This window comes from Megalopta genalis, chromosome 2, assembly GCF_051020955.1.
Source record: "Megalopta genalis isolate 19385.01 chromosome 2, iyMegGena1_principal, whole genome shotgun sequence".
In the NCBI taxonomy this organism is placed as follows: domain Eukaryota; kingdom Metazoa; phylum Arthropoda; class Insecta; order Hymenoptera; family Halictidae; genus Megalopta; species Megalopta genalis.
This window is the reverse complement of record NC_135014.1, coordinates 37,199,906-37,219,186: the sequence shown is the minus strand read 5'-3', so window position 1 is coordinate 37,219,186 and position 19,281 is coordinate 37,199,906. Positions and strand designations below refer to the sequence as shown.

Below are 19,281 nucleotides of genomic sequence, written 5' to 3'. Positions count from 1 at the left end.
TCACGCTTAACGCGGAGACTTCTTTTTTCGTGCATCGAATGTGAAATCGTGTTCCGTCGCGAAGGGTGAGTCAGCCACCCTCCGATGACGGTCAAGGAGACGATTGGAGGAACCGTTCGCGGGTCGGTGGGAGAGATTCACCGACGGGGGAGGGATGAATGTTGGACTACGATTGGTTGTGCCGTCGGGGTCGGAATTCGGGTGGGGGGGGACGGTACAGTGCAGGCGTAGGATTGACGGAGGCAAGAGTGGTAGAGTGGCTCGCCGGTGTTACCTGGTGTTACGTGCCACAGAATCACTAGCCGGTCAGTCAGTGTGCTGTCTCCTTCCTGCCCTTGAACGCTCGGCTGGACGGTGTTCTTTGCGCTCGCCTACCTCTCGTAGTGTCAACTGACAGGTCAGTGCTCCTTGCCGCGACACATTCCAATCTCGTTCGCTAGAAATTGCATGCGAATTTGGACGCTCTTCTTCGCGCCAGAAGAAGCGTTTCGCGGACGGTACGCGGATATCATCGGCTTCCTTCGAGCGCTCGAAGAGAGGCTCTACTACACTACGGTAGAGGCCTACGGCTACACTCTGGAATCCAGAATCTGGATGCGTGCATGTGCGTATGTGTTTTCGTCGTCGCGAACACAATAATCGTGTTCGATCGTGTAGAGATATTTGCTCGTCCCTACGTATACCACCGTCAACCAGGGAATCGACCGGTTTCGCGACACGCTCTCGACTCGACTCGATATTGATCGACTTCGGCATTCAAAGATCGAAAATGGTGGGGTGTGGTCAGATCATTGTACCCGTTCTGTGTGTATCCCGAATCTTATGTCGGCTCGAGCAGATTTCACCGGGCCGGGAACGTTCGCGCAATCTTTTCGCTGTTATTCACGAATTTGTCGAAGCGAAAACTAGGAGGTAAGACCTCGTTCTTCGGTTCTATCGTAGTGAGAATGTTATAGCTTCGTTTCTTCTTGGCTCTAATTGATTTCGATTAAAAATTCGCACGATTCTTTGAGAAAGGAAATCGAATCTTTCGGCTAATTCGCGAGCAGTGCAGTCCTTCGTTTCTGCTCGGGAAAGATTTGAACGCGTAGGGCGAAACCGGAAGTTACAGTGACAGATTCCTTTCGAACTATCGCACAGAGAACTCGTACAGATCTCGATGAAGTGGGTACCATAATAACTGACTCAAATTCAGGCAGCAGAGGATTTCCGGAGATTATAAAATTTCGGGGACATCGTCCTTACCGACCGCGTTCCCGTATCCAGCTTGTTAGGGCGATAGGATTGGACAAGGGCGTGGTTTTGACAGATGCACACCGTTGCGCATCAGCCGTGCAAATGCGCTTCTCGTTGCCGAGCGGCGAGCCGCGGTCTTGTCCGTTAGGATCGCACGATTTTTCTCCATTTCATCGTGATTAGAAGAAAGATGAAACAAGCTTTCTGCCACGTTCTTTTCGACGTTTAATGTTTGCCGATGCTACCTCCCAGTTGCTGCGCAACATCCGCGATCTTCGGGGGCCATTTGCGAAAACAGGGATCGCGCGGAACCCGATGTGACGGTTCTTAACCCTCGTCAAAAGATCCTCCTGTGTTTTCACCTCATTTTATGCCCCTAGTCAATCAATTAATTTTCTAATCGGAATCTTAGATTTTATGCAAATACGCCCGATCACGATACAGTCGTCTAGAAGAAGGAAGTTTAATAAGCTGCTCGTATTCGCGTCAGTCTCTAATCTCAAGACACTGTTAAAGTCAATCCTGGTAGGAGAAGCGTTATTCATGATCGTGGGTAATTTTCCAAATGCTATTTTCGCTCTCGATCGAATACATGTATTCTCTCTATTTTTTTTTTCTATGAAGTCCGAGGGAGAGTCTGCGAAGAGTATTTGCATCTTATCATGTCCCGAACGAGTTGGCTCGCTTCAAGGCGAGCGAGAAGGACTTTTCGAATAAGTATTCTACGAATTCTATTTACCTGATTCGTACTGCGTCGCGTATCAGCGAGAAAAGATGGCGGTTCAGACCCACGCGGAATATTGAAAATCTCATGTTTTCTTCTTCTTCTTTTTTTTCTACCCGTGACCATGAAAACTCTGGGTCGTCGATACGGCCCCGGATACGGTTACGGAGTAGCGTGCACCCGTACGTGCATGTTCCTAGGCATTATATGCTATCTTTATACATATATATGTGTGTATGCATACGTATTGTATATGTACAGATAGCTGTGGAGTTCACGAACCCCACTCTTCTACCCCCGCATTGCCAATCGATGAAACCGTCTGCCACCCGTCGACCGCTCCCCCGGTGCAACCCCTCACGTACACACGCACACACACACCCGTTCGTTTCATTCACATTTGCCTGTAGAAAAATACCGTACCCGTTTCGAATCTCGAAGCAACGGCATTCGCTCTGACAAGTTCTACCTAGGGGCCACTGTTCAATCTTTACAAGTCCTTATCATTTTTATAAGTAGAGAATAGTTGAAGGTTATGGTCATTTTTCTTTTTTTTAAATCTGATCGTATAACTTGCAACTCCTTAAATTAACATAAGCAACCCGGCGACTGCTTTGCGCGGCTTTTAATGCAATGCAAATGATTTTATTAGCACGTTCGAATCCGCAGGATTGAACGACGGGGAAACTGGTGCATCGGTCGATGCAATTCGCATAATTCTGTACATAAAGCAACGAACTATCGCATAGGCTTTGCAGTTTAAAAGAAATGACAGAAACAGTGATGGCGCTGTTCTGCCATAAGAAATATTATTATATTATTATTATATATATTATAATATTATATTATTATAATATTATTATATATATTAGATTATTATATTATTATATATATTATATTATTATAATATTATTATATATCTCGCGTGAATGAAGATCGATTTCAATATTTGTGTCCGAATAATGGCCGGCTCTGCTTTCGAAGCAAAGTGCAAGGTCCCGAGGATTCCGGAGCCCTTGGAATCGCAGGATTCGCGAACTGTTGCGCAGGACTGTACCGCACCCTTGCGTTCGCCGTCAAGTGCTGCGGCCAGGATGTTGCTCGTCGCCGGGCAGCCTTAATGGCGAAAGCAATCTACAATCTACGAGATTGGGTCAAAGGGTTCTCTCTTGAACGCTTCATTCATCGTTCGTGTGCCTAGCGGCGCTGGTTCGCGAAAACTTGACCGCTGAAGGGTTGCCCGCTCTCTGTCCTGGCGTAATTTATCGCATCGCGTCGATCGTCCGATGACGAATCCGTTTCGGGCGTGGACCGTTCCAATATTTGCCCGGGACGACAGGCTCCCCGACCCTGCCCTGAACGTAAACGGGACCGTGGCCTTGGATGGCCGGCCGAAAATACCGCGTGCCGTGTTCATATTTTATTATCTTTCTTCTTCGCCTCAAATCGCACGATTTATCCGGGATTTTTCAACGAAATTTATGAAATCGGCGATTCCAAGACATTGGAATTATAATATTGGGGGTTGAAACGTGTGCTGCCAGTAGGGAAATCAGGCCACTTGCAAAGTCGGCGGTCCGAGAATCGGAAGACAAAGACGCGGCCATGAACCTTGAAGCAACTGTTTCACCCGCAACGTCACGCCTTCGTTTTCGGGCCGTTCGTCGCCTAACGATTACGGATTCGAACCGACGTCCTGCGGATTCTGTGGTAGGACTCTACAGCATATAGAGGTCGGAGCATTACCGGGCCGACAAACAGTCGGGAGTTTCGATGGAATCGGGTCCAGGGCTCGGATGAGCCGCTTGGTAACACGTAATACGCTCCTGAACGTTCGCGCCACCGCTCGATACGATACTCCCGGCGTCCAGGGTTCGTTAGCCGTCACGGTCGCATCGAACAGAGAAAGAGAGGAAGACAGAACGAGAGAGGGAGAGGGATAGAGGGAGAGGGAGAGGGAGAAGGAAGGAGAAAGGGTAAGAGAGAGAGAGAGAGAGAGAGAGAGAGAGGGCGACGATATCGCGTTCGCCTAGGGCGGGAGTGCGACACTAAATGATCGCAACGCATTTTCTAGGTGCACGCTGTGCGAGCTGTGCACGATTTTACGTGGGTATTAGGTGCACGTAGGTGGCCAACTGCAGCCCACCGGTCGATACACGCGCCGAGCGGCCGGTCCGCAACGCTCTGCAACGCTCCGAACGCCTGCTGCATGCTCTCGAGTCTCCGCCTCGTCTCTCCGTTAAACGCGATTACCCCAAGTTAATTGGCAGCCCGCGCGAACTCGTTAGCCGTCATCCGTAAGATCCCCCCTCCATTCTCTTTCTCTCTCCTGCCCAGCCAGGATCCACCGGGCACAATGTCCGAAACCCTTGGACGATCACCGGACGATGTTATCGACCCGCCGCGCCGGATACACGCTCGCGATCGATCAGCTTCGAACAGCCATTGATACACCGGCGAGACTGAATTCAGTGAGAAACCGAGTTTAGAGTGCTGTAGGGTTTCAACGATTTCGGGTAACCCCTAAAATGGGGAGATGGGAATTGCCTGTATCACAATTAAAAGACAAACGAGCCAAGCACAATTTTATTTGTTTCAAAAATAATTTGAATAAGCTGAAATTACAGTACACGAACGTTTTTAGTTTCCTTTGATCATCTCGCCGTTCCCAATTTCACCTACCCATTTTTGTCATAAATCTAGAAGATCAATAGTCCACTTACGAGTAATTATTTATCGTAATTAGATCAGCAATTTGATCCGTAGAAAGGTCGCCGGACGGCAAATCTACCGAAGAAATGACCGGTTTAACCCTTTGCACTCGAATGGCGACTCTGAGGCGCCACTAAAAGTTGGTGTACCATTTTTCAAAATCATTCTAAGAGCATCGGACTCGTTTCTACTTGAAAAGAAACTATTAAAATTGCATTGTACTTGTCAACAGGCTCAGTTTCATGCGCATAAGTCGCAATAAATTATATAAAATAGAACTACTGTAGATCAGAAATCATGTTTTGGATTTCGAATTCGAATAGCTTCGACCGCAAAGGGTTAACATTGCTTATTTTATAATTGTTGAAATCGTCAGGAGACTTTCGTAGGGGACGATTGGATCTTCTTCAAGCATAGAGCGCAATCAAAATGGCGAGCAGCCCGAATTAATTCAGTCTCGTCGTTCTTAGAAAAGAACGACGCTTCCAGTGCCCGGTAGGTTAAGACGCGGCGGAATCAGGAGGACGTGCTCGATAATCCAGTTATGCATCAGTGCCCTAGTGAGTGAAGAGATCCAATGCCACGACCCTCGCATGGCGATGCTCTGATCGATCTCGACCCGCGATGCCGAGAGCTTTATCGGGACTCGTCGACCCACGATCATTTTTAACCGAGTCGTCGAATCTGTCGATTCAGTATTCCGCACCGCTGTGGCGGATTAAATATTGACACTATGCCTAGTGCTAAGTGTAAGGACGATAGGAGCCGTATGAAAATTGCAAACGGTGTGCAACCGTCGCTGAAAACGAAGTAGCGGGGCCCGTAGTCGAGGCGTCCTTGTCGTAGGAAGTGTTTCAAAAGGCCGGTGCGGCAAGCTAGAAACGCGACGAAACAAAATGGCGTAGCCTGTTCACGGATGCCCCTATTAATAAAACAGAACAACGGAGCTTCTGTTCCAAACGCGGTCGTCGTGTAAGATCGTCGAAGCAGAAGCCTAGAATTCCGTGACAACAAAATGGCGGGACCCTCCGTCCTACGCTTTCTCCGATCCTAGACTGGCCGAGACTTCGCCCAAAGGACGAGCCGAATTGTATCGGGAATACGGCGAGTCTGATGCTCGATGGCCCGAAATCCGCGACACCTCTATCGCCGATCCCACGCGAATCCTCGGGGAATCGGCGACGAGACGCGACATTGAAATTCCGCCGGCGTAGAGTCCGTTTTATGGACGAGTCTCGCGGATTCCAAGGCGACCAGTCGTGAAACGCGAATGAATCCACCGTGGTTGTACGCCGATGCTGTTTCGCGACGAGTATAACTCTCGTTCGTACTTACACCAACGCGCGTCCTGCAAACCGGCTAGCGCGAGTCGGCACGAGTCAGCGCGCGGCCAACCTAGTTTCCTTATTAACTCTCGGCCCTCGTTTCTCCTCGCGAGATCAAGTAGAATTCATCGTGATTTCTCCCGACAACCGAGCACGCCGTGCCGAGCATTTTCATTTCTCCTCCCGACAAGCGCGATAATCCCGGCGAGAGACACCGCGCGCACGGTTTTCTGGCTCCTGTGAAATCGACCGACTTTCCGCCGCTTCGCAGCCCCGCAGGATTCCGCTCGCCCGACTCCTCCAATGGATTTCTTTCGTCGGGTCGACCAAATGGGCTAGACCAAATTTCCCGCGTCGATTTCTAACGGCGTTAACGGAACCGATGCTTCTCGGGACGAAGTTAAAAAGTAACGAAAACGCGCGTTGAATCTGTGGCCCACCAACGACAGAGAGGGGTTTCCGTCCATCCTTAAGCAGATCCCGTCGTCCAATTCGTTCCATAATTAAAGTGGAAATTATCGACGGGCCTTAAACGAGACTAATCGCCGAGGTATCTCCTCTTCGTTTTGTTACCGTTACGCGATGGTGTTCCCGTAACGTGTATGGGTGCGCGCACGATGCACAAGCACTCCCACACGCGCCGTCGCGTCGCCGAGAAGAGAAATATTCAAGCGAGCGGGATACGTAAAGGACGCGGAGCGTGCTCCACGGTTGCGTATTCGGCCTGTTTCGAGCTCTCGCTATATACAGCCATACGACCGGCTACCATATAAGGACCTATACACAGCCTTGTCGATGCTGACCCACCGTTGGAACATGTATCCCTCGAAACGCTCTCCTGGAGCCACTGGCGTACACGCTCATTCGCCCGGTTCTGGACTTCGAACCCGCTCCGTCGACCAGCTCGCGAACAACTCGATTTCCTTGCTACGCCGTCCGCTTTTTTTCCGACGAAAACGAACATTTTCCGGCGCCTGGCCAACCTAATTCAAACGGGCAAAACTGTTGCCGCTCGCGCAGAAATACCAACGACCTGGCGTATTTCCGGTGCGAGACGAATCCTCCGGGAACGATCTCTGAAAGCGATCTTCTTTTCATTCGACGGTTCGGTTTCTCCGTTTCCGCGCGGTTTTCCGCGTATTTTCGCCGCGACAATGAAGAACCGCGAGGCGTGAAGCCGGTGAAAGATGAACGCTGACTCGTTTTCTAAGCGGCATTCTTTTTGGAGCCGGTTGCAGACGTCGCGCATTTAATCGGGCTCGCGGAGTAATTCGACGCTGACGTTTCGTTTCGTTTCGTTTCGTTCGTGTCGAAAGATTTCGAAATGTTTCCCGCGAACAGAAAGAACAGTCGAACGCCCGAGCAGCAAAAACGGTATTCAGAGGTCGATTACTCTGACAAAATCCGTCACGGGTTTTCGCGGCGTTCTTTGTGCAGCGCGAAGATCCGTGGTTTTTTTCAGCGAAATTGGGAAGCTTTCGAGATCGAAGCCGGTGATTCGGTGAGGAGATAAGGAGCCGCGGGCTAGCCATGATCGCTTTGATAACGCGATTCCTCATCGCGGTGACTGAAGCCGCGCGGAATGCAGATGTCATCCCGCAAAAATAGTCATCTAGATGCTAAAAGTAACGAACGCGAATGGCAAAAATGAAGAAAAAACGGAGCGACGAAAACGCAGAAAGAAATGGTAGGGGGGGTACGACGGGCATGAGTCACCACTGTGGGCTCCAGTGGTGCACAATCTTGGTTAATTACGCGTCGCCGTCGCCAGCCGGTACGCACGCCACTGCGACACTTATCGCAGTTGCGTTTGCTCTTCGACGCTTCGATTTCTCACGGGCGATCAACTTTTATATTGCATATCGAAAATGCTCGAAATCCCGATGTCTCTTTTAACAAATTAAAGGCAGTGCCGTGGGTCCCGAAGAAATTTCGAGACACGATTAGCTCGCCGGGCACAACAACTGTGGGAAAATTGTGAAAAGAATTGGTCGACAGCCGGCCAATCATCAACAATGGTTAATCATTAGCGATGGTTGGCTACGTGAAATTGTCCGTCCCCTGGGTTCCGTTGGTTGCGTGTCACTGGTCTAACAACCGTAAAGCGTAAAAGCACCGCCAGTACCGGATTCGATGTAGGAACGACGAGTCCCCGAGTCATCGGACGTGCGATGACTATCAATTATTCGTTTTTACACGTTTTTTTTCTTTTTGTCGACTCGTGCCAGAGAAATTTTGATTTTTACCTCTCACGGTTTTCGTGAACGCTCGAACCGTGACAGATCCTTGCCTCGAAGTCGACCAGGCGATAGCGATATCGCGTTAAAAGCGCGTGATAAGGATGCCGGACATGAAAGTCAATTTTCGAGAAATAGCGGTTACCGGTAAATTGTATATTTGTCGAGTGAGAATATTTCAGTCGCAGGTTTTATCGCTGCGAAATCGGCAGCGGGCCGTCTTTCGGCGAAAGCTTTATAAAACGTGGCGAAAAAAATTCGTACACTAAAATTTATGGAATTGTCGTAACGGGAAGGCTTCCAGCTACAAATGCACGATAGGATTGGTCACAAGAAGAACGTTCCAATTCGTCGACAGACGCATCGATCCGTACTATTTTCAAGAAAGAGCATGTCTCTACTTTTTCGTCTGCTATATTGTAAAAGAAATATGTTAAGAGAAAGTGAACGATGCGCAGCAAAACGTAGAAGCTTCAAGCTTTAAAATCGATTCAGTTTGATCGTCGACCGCCTCGTTTTTACGGAATTCTGATAGCTCAAACGTCGCGCGATTTGTCGAAAATCGAAAGTTTAATGCGTGGAGACTTAGCGAAGCCACTGTATATTTTTAGACCAGCTTGTAATGGACTTTGCTGGATTTACCCGATACATCGAATCGTTACACGTGAGTTAGCTCGTTCCTTTCCCGAGGAGAACGCAGAAGAAAATCGGAACCGATAAAAACCGCAAGCGTTTCGGTAGGGGATCGCGGCGGCGAAGGATGTGTGACAAGAAACAAAATGGAGGGAAGAGGGGACCGGAAGCGCGCTGAGCTTCTGCCGCTTCCGGTTCGTAACGCGTTAGTTGGCAGCGTGCAGCGGCGGCGAGAGATCCGCAGATAAAGAAAAGTCTCGGCCGTTGATTCGTTCCCGGCCGAATTTTAACGAGACATATGTATATATATGCAGAGAGGGGGGGGGGGGGGAGAGAAGGAGATCGTTTCGTGTGAAACACGCAGCGTTAATTTCTTTTCCTTTTTTACAGCCTGTCCAGTGATTAGGAAGTATGAGATCCGCGAGTCCGTCGAGCTTGAAGGCGAGCCGCCGTTCCGCGAGCGTTCGTTAATTAGAATTGAGAGAGGAAAAAAGCTTGCGCTTCGAAAGGAGACCCGAAAAATCCGTTAACTTCGCCGCAAAGCAAGACGCGAAGACCGGAAACGCTAGGCGAGCAACAGCTGCCTGGCTTTGCATTCGGCAGAAACAGTGCCGTTACTCGTCTGGAATTTATGGCACTTGCCTTTCCTCGGTTCTCGCATCCCCGCGCCAGGTTCCGAGAGGATCCGAGTCCTGCTCCTCCGCCGAGCGAAGAAAATCGACCTTCTCGTTCCTCGGACGTTCTCCAAGCGTTCTCTAATAGTAGGCTAAATCTGCGGACTTTGCAACATTCTCGACTCGAATCATTCAATGAGCACAAACATTTTTGGGCAACTTCGATTTAATACGACGAAACTTGCGGAGTTTCTCTATATAATTATTAGACCGGGGATTTTATGCATTTGTGCTAAAATTGGCAAGCTGAAATACCAAACAAAGAAGACATTAGAAGAATTTATAAGAGATTGTTCATACATTTTCCTTGATTTATTGAAATTATTGAAGTTACAAATGCATGTTTACTTATTTTAATTATATTTATATATTTCGTTTTTTTATTATATTTATATATTTCTTACAAATGATTCAGAAAATGTTTATTTTGCATAAAAAACCGCAGTCCACTAATTATTTGTCTACAGCTCTGAACAGAACAGTATGGCTGACGTACTCGTGACTTTGATGCGTCCACCTATGGAAAGACTACTTATGTTACCTTATATGGACTTCGTTTTATTTTTATTCGATATTACTGCTACGTTAGCAACTGTTTACTGGATTCGTAGAATTTATAGAAAAAGTTTTGCCGGTGTAATAATAATGTTCCATTTGGTCCCTGACATTTCGAGTCTAGAAATCGCTGTAATTTGAAAGGTAGACAGTATTTTCCGGTAGTGGCGATATCGATTTGAGTCTGGAAACGATCGAAGGCGCGTCGTACCTTGTTTAACGCATCCATTGACGCGTTCCGACGTTCCTGCCAATAACTTGCATCGGAAAACGCCGCGTGGACGACACCGTCCTATCGATATGTGTCGATAGTGTGCGCACATAAACGGTTCACGTTGTCACACAACCTTGTTCCATTCCCGGTAGCACGATAACAATGAAACGTCGCGTTCGCCGACACCGGGAGATTCGCGCGTTCGTTCTTTGCGCCGATTATTTACTTACACGCAAACCATTGTTATTATTGTTCGCCCGCAATTATTAGACCACTCGACGGAATTCGATGGAGCTTCGTTTTACTTTTCGTTTTTATTCGCATGCGAAACGGTAATTTTCCGCGGCGCAATCATGTTTGTTGTTATAACGTGGGTGTTCAACCACGAGCACGTTTTCCTATTGTCTCTGTGCGTAGGTCTTAAAAGCGTTCGTTCGTACGATGCTTCTACGATGTCTTTCTTGTTTAAGGTCGCTTCTTATAATCAATCCAGCGTTTCTGGAAACAATGTAACGAAATATCTTCACGATTTTTCTTCACAAACCGTAGAAACGTGTCTCAGCAAGTTCGCAAAAATGATATTGCGAATGAAGCACAAACGATAGGACTCGTGCGCGGCTCATCACTGGCTGCGAGCACTTTCGTCGAAAAATAATCTCGCTTAGGAATCGTAATTATTTATAAATGTCGCCCGGCTAGAATCGCGTACTTTTTTATCAGGGTGACCTGTTTTATCAAATTCGCGGTTGTCTCGTCGCGCAGGACGCGGTAAACAGTAACGTATCGCGTCGGCACAGGGAAAAAAAACGGAACGGCAGTTCGGTTAATCTCGGATTGTACGGTTTGTTGTTGATGTCACTTCTGTAGTTGGAAGTTTCGCGTCGCTCGCTGTAATCTGGCATCATCCCGAGGTGGTGCCCGTTGCATTAGAGCGCCGAGCGAGAACCGCTTACGGGTCGATCAAAGTATTCAGATATTCGCGATTAAAAATATCAGGAAGACGCATAATGCTGTTCGAAGAACTGTTGTAACGTCCCGCGCGAACTGTTTCGCCGAGGTTATACGAAAGTGGAGGTTTGACTTTCCGATCGTAATTGTCCTTTCTTTTTTATTACAGATTAAGGAGTACAACAGAGCCACCATGTCGAGTCCGTCGCTGAAGGATCTGCCGAAAGTAGCCTTAGACCTGAAAAGCGAGCTGGAGGGCTTCAATCACGGCTGCATGAAGAAAGCCGCCACCGCTGAGAAGAATGTTCTCCCTTCTGCCGAAGGTACATTTCGCCTTGGACTCGCATTACGCTGATTATCTCGGAATTAACTGGGCTATATCTGACAAAGAACTCGAAATGTGAGCCCTAGAACCATTTCTCGTTGAGATAAAGTATCGTAGATGTTCAATATGAATCCGTTTTCTTTCATTATCTGCTGTATCCTCGCGAGAAATGGTCGAGTGGGACCTACCATCTGTCACAGAAGTTTGCATTCTACTGCGAAACATAGAATCAAGCGATTTTACTCAGTAGATGTACATATATGTATTTCTGTGACTGACTGTATACAGTAGATTCCGCTTATTTGAGTCGATGCAGCCATTCATTTGGGACTAAACTGAACAAATGGATTCTAATCGAATAATCCTAATTAGCAGCTCTTTAATGAAGCCAAGAGATGCTGGCTGGAATCTACTGTACACATACAAAAGTTTTATGACAATAACACAGAGACACTCTGTATGTCCTGTTTTCTAACGCAAGTGTGTAATTAACGAGGAGACCGATATAGCAGCGGAGGTCACATGAAAGCGAATCCGATTTGTTTAAAGAGATTGTAATAGAAATATTGTATGTAGACGTGCGACAAGAACGACAGCATTCGGAATTGATCCATGGCCTGGAGTCGTTTAAGCCAGGTCAATTGAAACACGCCGACACGAAAGAGAAGATTATTTTACCCAACGCCAAAGGTACCGCAGACAGGTTTCTGTTTCTGCAGCCGGTAATAGAGGGGCCTGTTGCTTTCGGTGCTTTGATGCAAACACGGGCACATGATCATCTGAATTGTTTATATACGCTACATGCTTTTGCTTTCAAAGAGCTTAGGAATTATGTACTGTACTGTAGAGAGGCGACGAGATAACTAGAGACACCCCCCACTCTGCTTCTCACACTCTATTAAAGTATCAACCAACCAGTATTGTATCTGTATAGTTATCTTCTCGTTTCTGCACAGTACTTTTCATGGGAAATTGTTGGTCTCCTACTCTATAATGTTCACTAAATTAATACTTTAGCTATGCGAATTTGTCTAATTGTCCTTTGGAAGTTTCCTTGATAAATTATATTATAGCTACAGTAAAATATATCACCTAAAAAGAAATTGAGATTCTTTTAAATAGAATTATTGAAAAGCTAAAGTGTTAGTATTGTATATCATAATAATATTGTATAGCCATCTCTGTTGAAAGATAACTCATAGAATCATATTGGTCGCTTGATTGGTTACAGACAACGTATATCTGCGCTTTTTTCTTCAAAATTCTGTGGCGTACTTCAGGGGAGCAAGGAAGCAAAGGAGCAAATCGTATTTTCCTCTTTTTAATAATGATTTCTCGTTTTATAGACGTAGCCGCGGAGAAAACTCAACAAACGCTGATCGCCGGCATTGAGAAGTTCGACCCGGCCAGTCTAAAACACACCAAGACCCAAGAAAAGAATCCTCTACCTGACAAGGATGGTACAGTACTATCTTACTCTCTCTTACAAACGAATTTTACAAAGGATTAGTAAACGTTGTATATCCCTGTTGTACAGTGATCCAGCAAGAGAAGGGTAAGCAGCAGCTAATCTCTGGAATTGAAAATTTCGATCAGGCGAAACTGAAACACGCGGAAACGCTGGAGAAAAATCCTTTGCCAACCAAAGAAGGTAAATCTGTAACTTGAATCACCTTGTAGCAGTTTGAGAACATTTACAAGGAAGAGAAGAAAACTAAATGAAACTATATTACCTGTTTCAGCGATCGACGCCGAGAAAATAGCTGCTTAAAAGGAAGCTTTTGTGATTCAAAGAAAAAAAAAACAGAAAAGAAAGGGAGCAGCGACTCATTTCTTCCATTTTCTATATCACGACATTTTATAACAATTACTCATACATTGCCGACAGGAAAAAAAAAAGGAAAATGCGAAACACTGTGTTAATGTAATCTTATGATTATACTTATCCTACCGCCACGAGCGTTCCTTTCGGCGAGACACGTACAAGTCGATTTTTTACACGGACCTATTTGTATTAACAACGGTTAGGCGGTGTGAGGGTTCGGGCCCAAACATAACGAAAAATACGATAACGAAGTTTTGATAAAGCGCAACCGGTTCGATTCCTAACGTTACCAACGATCTAAGCATTTTTGGGCTTGTATCAGCATCCGTCTTTATACACTAACTCGCCAAAGGATGTACTTTTTATACTAAGAAAAGCTCTGCACGCCAGACGAACGTTATTTTCGATAGCAACAAAATTGGGTAGCATTGCATGCGTTACAGATATATCGCAATGGTACAGCGGTTGACCTTATATTTGTGTAAAAATCATATTTTATATAAACGGGCTATTGTACTTTTTTAATATTTCGTACACATCGCATTGTCATTCCGATAAAAATTATGACGAATAAAAAAGTAATTTGTAAAAAAAAGATCGAAACTTTACTGTATTCTTTTCAATGTCGATTCATGCGTTCACAAAAGAACTGCTTACGTATCAAATCTTACTATAAATTTTAGTTTAGCATCTACAAATATTTCTTATTAAAAGAAATACTTAACGAAGAAACTGTGGAATTTTCAAGTTGTTTGAACTGACGCGCCTAAGTTCAAACAAAGGGAGAGTGTCATTTGTCAGCTTATGGTGGTGGTGGTGTCTTTCCCCAACAAAAACCATGTCATAAAGTGATGATGGAATAACGAGCTATGATTGGTCAGCGAATCGTATCAGTCCAATAATTAGTCAGTCTCGCGGAAATCGATTCTATGAACTATGTACAACGTGAGAAAAGACCTGTTGCTAGTCCTTTGGTAGCCATGCTGCCTTTCACAAGTACAAATTAAATGGTTTAATTGTTCGTCTTAGAAACGCTACAATCGACGATTTTCGCTCGCACAAGTTTCGAACATCTTATCGTTACTTCCTCTCTAAACAGGTACATACAAATATATGTATTTATTCTTATCACTGTAGATTTCACATTTTTTTGTTTATTTTCAAATTCGCGATTTGCTATACAAAGACGAAGACTAATGTCCTTCCTAGTTTTTCGAATGTCGCAGACTGTTATCGAAACTACTTACATACAACTTGAGAATGTTAATTATGATCTCGTATTATCTCAATGTTTACATGATCCCGCGACAGATATACTAAGAGCAGAGTTGGCCATTAATCGATAAAGAAATTTGCATTATTTCATCATTATTACATCGATTGTTTACTGCTTATGATTGAAAAGAATTAACGAAATTAGACGTTTGTTGCTGATTACAGCTACATCACTCGATGGTCACCGATCGCTAATTGAACATTCTGATCGTTTATCATTAAATGGTAGTTTACTTTCGAAATAGAATGGAAATATCGCCCAGGAAACCGTCGAAACGTGCGCAAGAACCTGTAGACGAATGGCTGCAAGCTAAAGGATATTTTAGGAAACATGCACCTAGAGATCCAACTTGTTTGTTCAGAGCAGTCAGTGAACAAGTTTACATGACACAACACTACCATCTTAGAGTCAGGAAGGAGTGCGTGGAATTTATGAGAACAATGAGACAATCAGCTTTTGAGGTACACAAGCAAATTTGAAACCGCATTGTCCTGTTAATGGTTTCTGTATTGAAACTTTTATTTCTTAGAATATAGCAATACCATTTGATGACTATCTAGACCAAATGGCTTGTTTTACTGAATGGGGTGGTAGAAATGAAATCCAAGCTATGTCATTGTTGTATGAAAAGGAATTTGTTATATTTAGTGGCCAGAAACAGATTCAACGTAGTGTTACTAACAATGGTTTCAAAGATACAATCTATTTGTGCCATACTCCACAGAAACAATATGAAAGTATCTGCACGCAAGAGTTTGTTGCATCGGCAGCCTATTGTCAATGTAAGATCATGTTGTGCAGGAATTCCTTTAATAAATCAGATGAGTTGGTATAATTATGTAACTATCTATGCATTGTTTTACAGCTATTGTTTATCAAATACTTTACAAAGGTGTGTTCAACATGGCTAATTTAGAGTCTACTGTTCATAAGATGTTACATGATAGAACTGCTACTTTTAGACATGACAAATTTTTCCTTAAAGGCAACATAGAGATACGAGAGTAAGACTTTTAATACTTGTGTTGTTAGTAACTGATTGGAAATATATATCTAAATTCATTTTGTATCTGTTTAGTCAGTTGACTGCAGAAATATATAGTAAAGTGGAGAATGGAAATGATGAGCTGGATGATGCACAGAGTACTGCAAAGAATATACCGCCATTTCCTTACAGAGTTGCAAAAGCCCTTGATCCTAATATTTATCGTAACACTGATTTTGATATATGGCATGAGATCAGAAGAGGTAATGCAACTTTTTCTATGTATATCATAATTATGTACATCTGACTATGCTTAAGGTTATTATAATTTAAATCGTTTAGAAGTAAAAAATGCAGGCTGGACCAGACACAATAGTCATGAATTACAAGTTGGTGGTAAATGTTTAATTCAAATGGATTTTAATGAAGAAGATTTTGACAAAGCTAACAATAATAATGTCTATGTGTCTTCGCTTGAGAAAGATGCTAATTACAATGATGCAAAAGCATTACAAAAAATTGACAAACAGGATCCTGTATATCTCTATGGTCACATACAAGAAATGAGTAAAGATCAGGGTCCCGTATTGGTTTTCATTGAAGAGCTAGGAGAGAAGAAGATTGTACCATACTCTGCTCTCAAGCCATTGCCTTTAAGAAAAAGTAAACAAAGTAATTGGCCGCAAGTGTGCAAACGAAATGTGCTTTTAGACTCAAGTTAGTAATTCAGGAACTACATTTATACTATCCAAAAACTTCCTCTCTTGCTAAAATATTTGTATTATTAGGTCAGAAATGGAAAAAACCTTACAGTGCAGTTTCACGCAAGATTAAGCAGTCAGTTTCCAGTGTGACTATTTCTTCAGGTAGTATTGATAAAAATGGAAATAATGAAAATTGTACTGATAGTACTAACAAAAACAGCATTCAGTGGAAAAAGGAAAGTTTGTAAGTGTTTCTTTTTTGATATCTCAAGAGCAGTTAGTATTATAAGCTCTTCTTTATACGAATTTGTCTCTTATTGTAGGAAAGGAGAACAGTCACAAGCATATGAAAACTATGGATTGGAAAAATATGCAAATTATTCGGCTAATGTACGTTGAGTCAGTACGAAAAATATTAAACCAATATATATTACCAATATATAATATATTAAACCAGTATATAAAACATTAATAAAAGTCTTTCTCCATAGGCCTCTTCTGAAATATTCCCTACAAGAACGAATCTTGATAATACTCAATCGTTAGTAGCGGATATCGGACAAGAAAATGGCAAAGGACGTAAAGAAAAAAATACATTTGTAAACAAGAATGCTGAAAAGTATCCAGTAAAAAATTCGAAACCTGATAACGCATTGAATTCCGATAATAATACAGGATTTGATTCGTACCCGAACCAAAGAACGCAAATTGAAAATTTCTATTCCCCATATTCTGGTATGTAAGATTATCGCTTCGTTGATCAAACAGTTCCTATAGCTATCAATCATTTCTCAGGAGAGCCAATATCCGCAACTCAAGTGGATAATATGCTACGTTCCATTAATTGTTCGGTACAAAAAAGCGTTGATGTAAACGGCAGCGATTTACCGTTATCAGGTATAAGTGAAAATCATTTCGTACATACATGCCCGTAATTAATCTTCGTTTACATATTATATTTTTTCCTTATAGATCCATTTACTTTGAGATTTTTTTATAACTTAGGATTAGAATGTTTTCGTGGGAGCAGCAACTGGAATTATTTGACAAACGAACAATCATCCAATGTAGGACAATGGTACCAAGGTGCTTTAGATTTTATGTTTACAAAAATGTCTCTATATATTATTACACTCTTTAAATGCAAATTTATCTGTTCTGTAGGTATGTCACAGAACGAGGATGAAGTTACAACCATTGCGAATGGTGTGATGCAACATTGCATAATGTCGCCACAAAGGTCGGATCACAGTAGTGATCAAAAAGAGAATAGCAGTCAATTAAACCAAGAAAGCGGGGATAATTGTGTGAACGTGAAAGACGCGCTGGTACAGAGTCCCGAGATACCAAAGACGGATGAAGGGAAAGATGTGTTGCAATCACAACGCGAGAAAATGAAGGATCAAGAGCCGGTTAATAGAGATTCTTCTCGTCCGAATAGAAACGGTTTGGCTCCACGATTTAAGAGGAATTCAGACAGTATGTTGCGAAAACAACTTCACAAATAAAATATTTGTGATTAATTGTGCCCTAACAAACGCACCATTTATTCTTCAGATCGACACCGTTCATCATCACAATTTACGCATCAGGGTAATCAGTATTCACATTGTGGACCAAATACAAAGTCCTCTAAATCTCAAGAATCAAAGAACGATAGTGTGCAACAATCGATGGCAGCACCTCATCAAATACACGGTTCAACGGCTGCAGCGATGAACTCGTATCAAGCGCCGTATATGCAACAGGGCATGTATTCCGGGATGCCATATTATGCAAACGAGACAGAAGCATTCGCAAATCCATATTACCCACCTAATCCAGGATTCTTCCCAATACCTTGTTTACCGCATTCAGATGTGCCCGATAATAGCAACATGCAACCATATTCGCCGCACTTGTGTCCCGGAATGGATTATACACAGGCTTATCCTAGCGTATGCCCTCCGTACATGTGTCCTCAACCTGCCCCGTACAGTATGCCGCCTCAAAACATGCAAGAACATTGGTATGCAGTTACTGGACAACCGCATTATATGCAGTATGCTCCGATGTTGCCGGTCACTGCAGATGGAGTGTGCAATGGGCTGACACAAAATATCAGTCAGACCACTCCCACTCCGGAATGCATAACTATGCAACTATGTTCAAACCTGTAAGCTTATCTTGCACAAAGGTATAAGGTAAAACAGTATGTTTATACTTTGCGCACAATCTACTATGAGAAGACTGAATATTTACCTAACAGTATTGCTCAAACCATCGGTATTGCTAGTACTTAGGAATGTAGATATGTGTAGCACATAAAGTTCCTTTATAACAGTAATTTTGATACGTAATGTTAATTAGAGTAATAATATTTTTGCACTAATAATATCATAAAGTGTTGTAAGAATATAAGCGGCAATAGTACAAACCACGAACTTAAGTAAGTAATAGCGATCTAATAGATAGTACTAATAGTAACATACCTGTATAATTCTATTCAGCAGATGATTCCATTTCGTATTACAATATCGCCAAACATAGATTACTCGAAACGAAAAACAAGTCTTTATGCAATTTTATACAGGTGACTTTAGTTCCTAAATATATTTTGCTGTTATTATTTACATATATTGTTTGTTAAGACACCTTTTTGCAAATAAAAAGATCTATATTTGCTAGTGAAATGGGCTGCTTAAACCTCTTATCAGGGAAATTTGACTGAAATAAGTAGATAAGAATATTCTGGACGTCTCGTATAAAAAAATAGATAATTAAAAGTAGCGCCATGCGTGACAAGTGGAACCTCTTGTGGTGAAATCTGGAAGCTCCGTTCAGGGTCCGTACAGCGTCAATTAGTAAATGGCAGAACGCTGAAATATTAGCGAAACAGTGGCGCCTCTTGTGGTGAAATCTAGAAGCT

The 19,281-nt window shown here is 43.5% G+C and overlaps 2 protein-coding genes and 1 long non-coding RNA gene across 6 annotated transcripts; 2 read left to right on the top strand and 1 right to left on the bottom strand.

The window, feature by feature from the left end:
- The first annotated feature begins 236 nt into the window (after window positions 1-236).
- cib (thymosin beta cib) lies at window positions 237-14,005 on the top strand. Of its 2 annotated transcripts, XM_033479077.2 has the most exons (6): window positions 237-397; window positions 11,428-11,581; window positions 12,160-12,273; window positions 12,930-13,043; window positions 13,121-13,234; window positions 13,326-14,005. In XM_033479077.2, exons 2-6 carry the CDS (start codon window positions 11,452-11,454, stop codon window positions 13,352-13,354), a joined length of 501 nt encoding a protein of 166 aa, XP_033334968.1. In that variant the 5' UTR covers window positions 237-397; window positions 11,428-11,451; the 3' UTR covers window positions 13,355-14,005. The 2 variants fall into 2 exon arrangements, with proteins under 2 accessions (XP_033334968.1, XP_033334969.1); XM_033479078.2 differs by lacking the exon at window positions 12,160-12,273.
- LOC117225486 (uncharacterized) lies at window positions 9,883-11,094 on the bottom strand. The gene is made up of 2 exons (XR_004491526.2): window positions 10,308-11,094; window positions 9,883-10,226 (listed from the first exon to the last, which is right to left on the bottom strand). It is a non-coding gene; the product is annotated as an uncharacterized LOC117225486 (long non-coding RNA).
- Window positions 14,006-14,149: 144 nt separating the features above from the next.
- LOC117225477 (uncharacterized) lies at window positions 14,150-19,045 on the top strand. 3 transcript variants are annotated; one of them, XM_033479061.2, is made up of 13 exons: window positions 14,150-14,507; window positions 14,929-15,145; window positions 15,214-15,466; window positions 15,550-15,688; window positions 15,763-15,932; window positions 16,012-16,386; window positions 16,458-16,617; window positions 16,697-16,763; window positions 16,865-17,108; window positions 17,169-17,270; window positions 17,346-17,459; window positions 17,538-17,852; window positions 17,931-19,045. In XM_033479061.2, the coding sequence occupies exons 2-13, from the start codon at window positions 14,930-14,932 to the stop codon at window positions 18,530-18,532; spliced, it is 2,757 nt and encodes a 918-aa protein (XP_033334952.2). In that variant the 5' UTR covers window positions 14,150-14,507; window position 14,929; the 3' UTR covers window positions 18,533-19,045. The 3 variants fall into 3 exon arrangements, with proteins under 3 accessions (XP_033334952.2, XP_033334953.2, XP_033334951.2); XM_033479062.2 differs by having other exon boundaries at window positions 14,849-15,145; window positions 17,379-17,459; XM_033479060.2 differs by having other exon boundaries at window positions 14,849-15,145.
- Window positions 19,046-19,281: the final 236 nt, after the last annotated feature.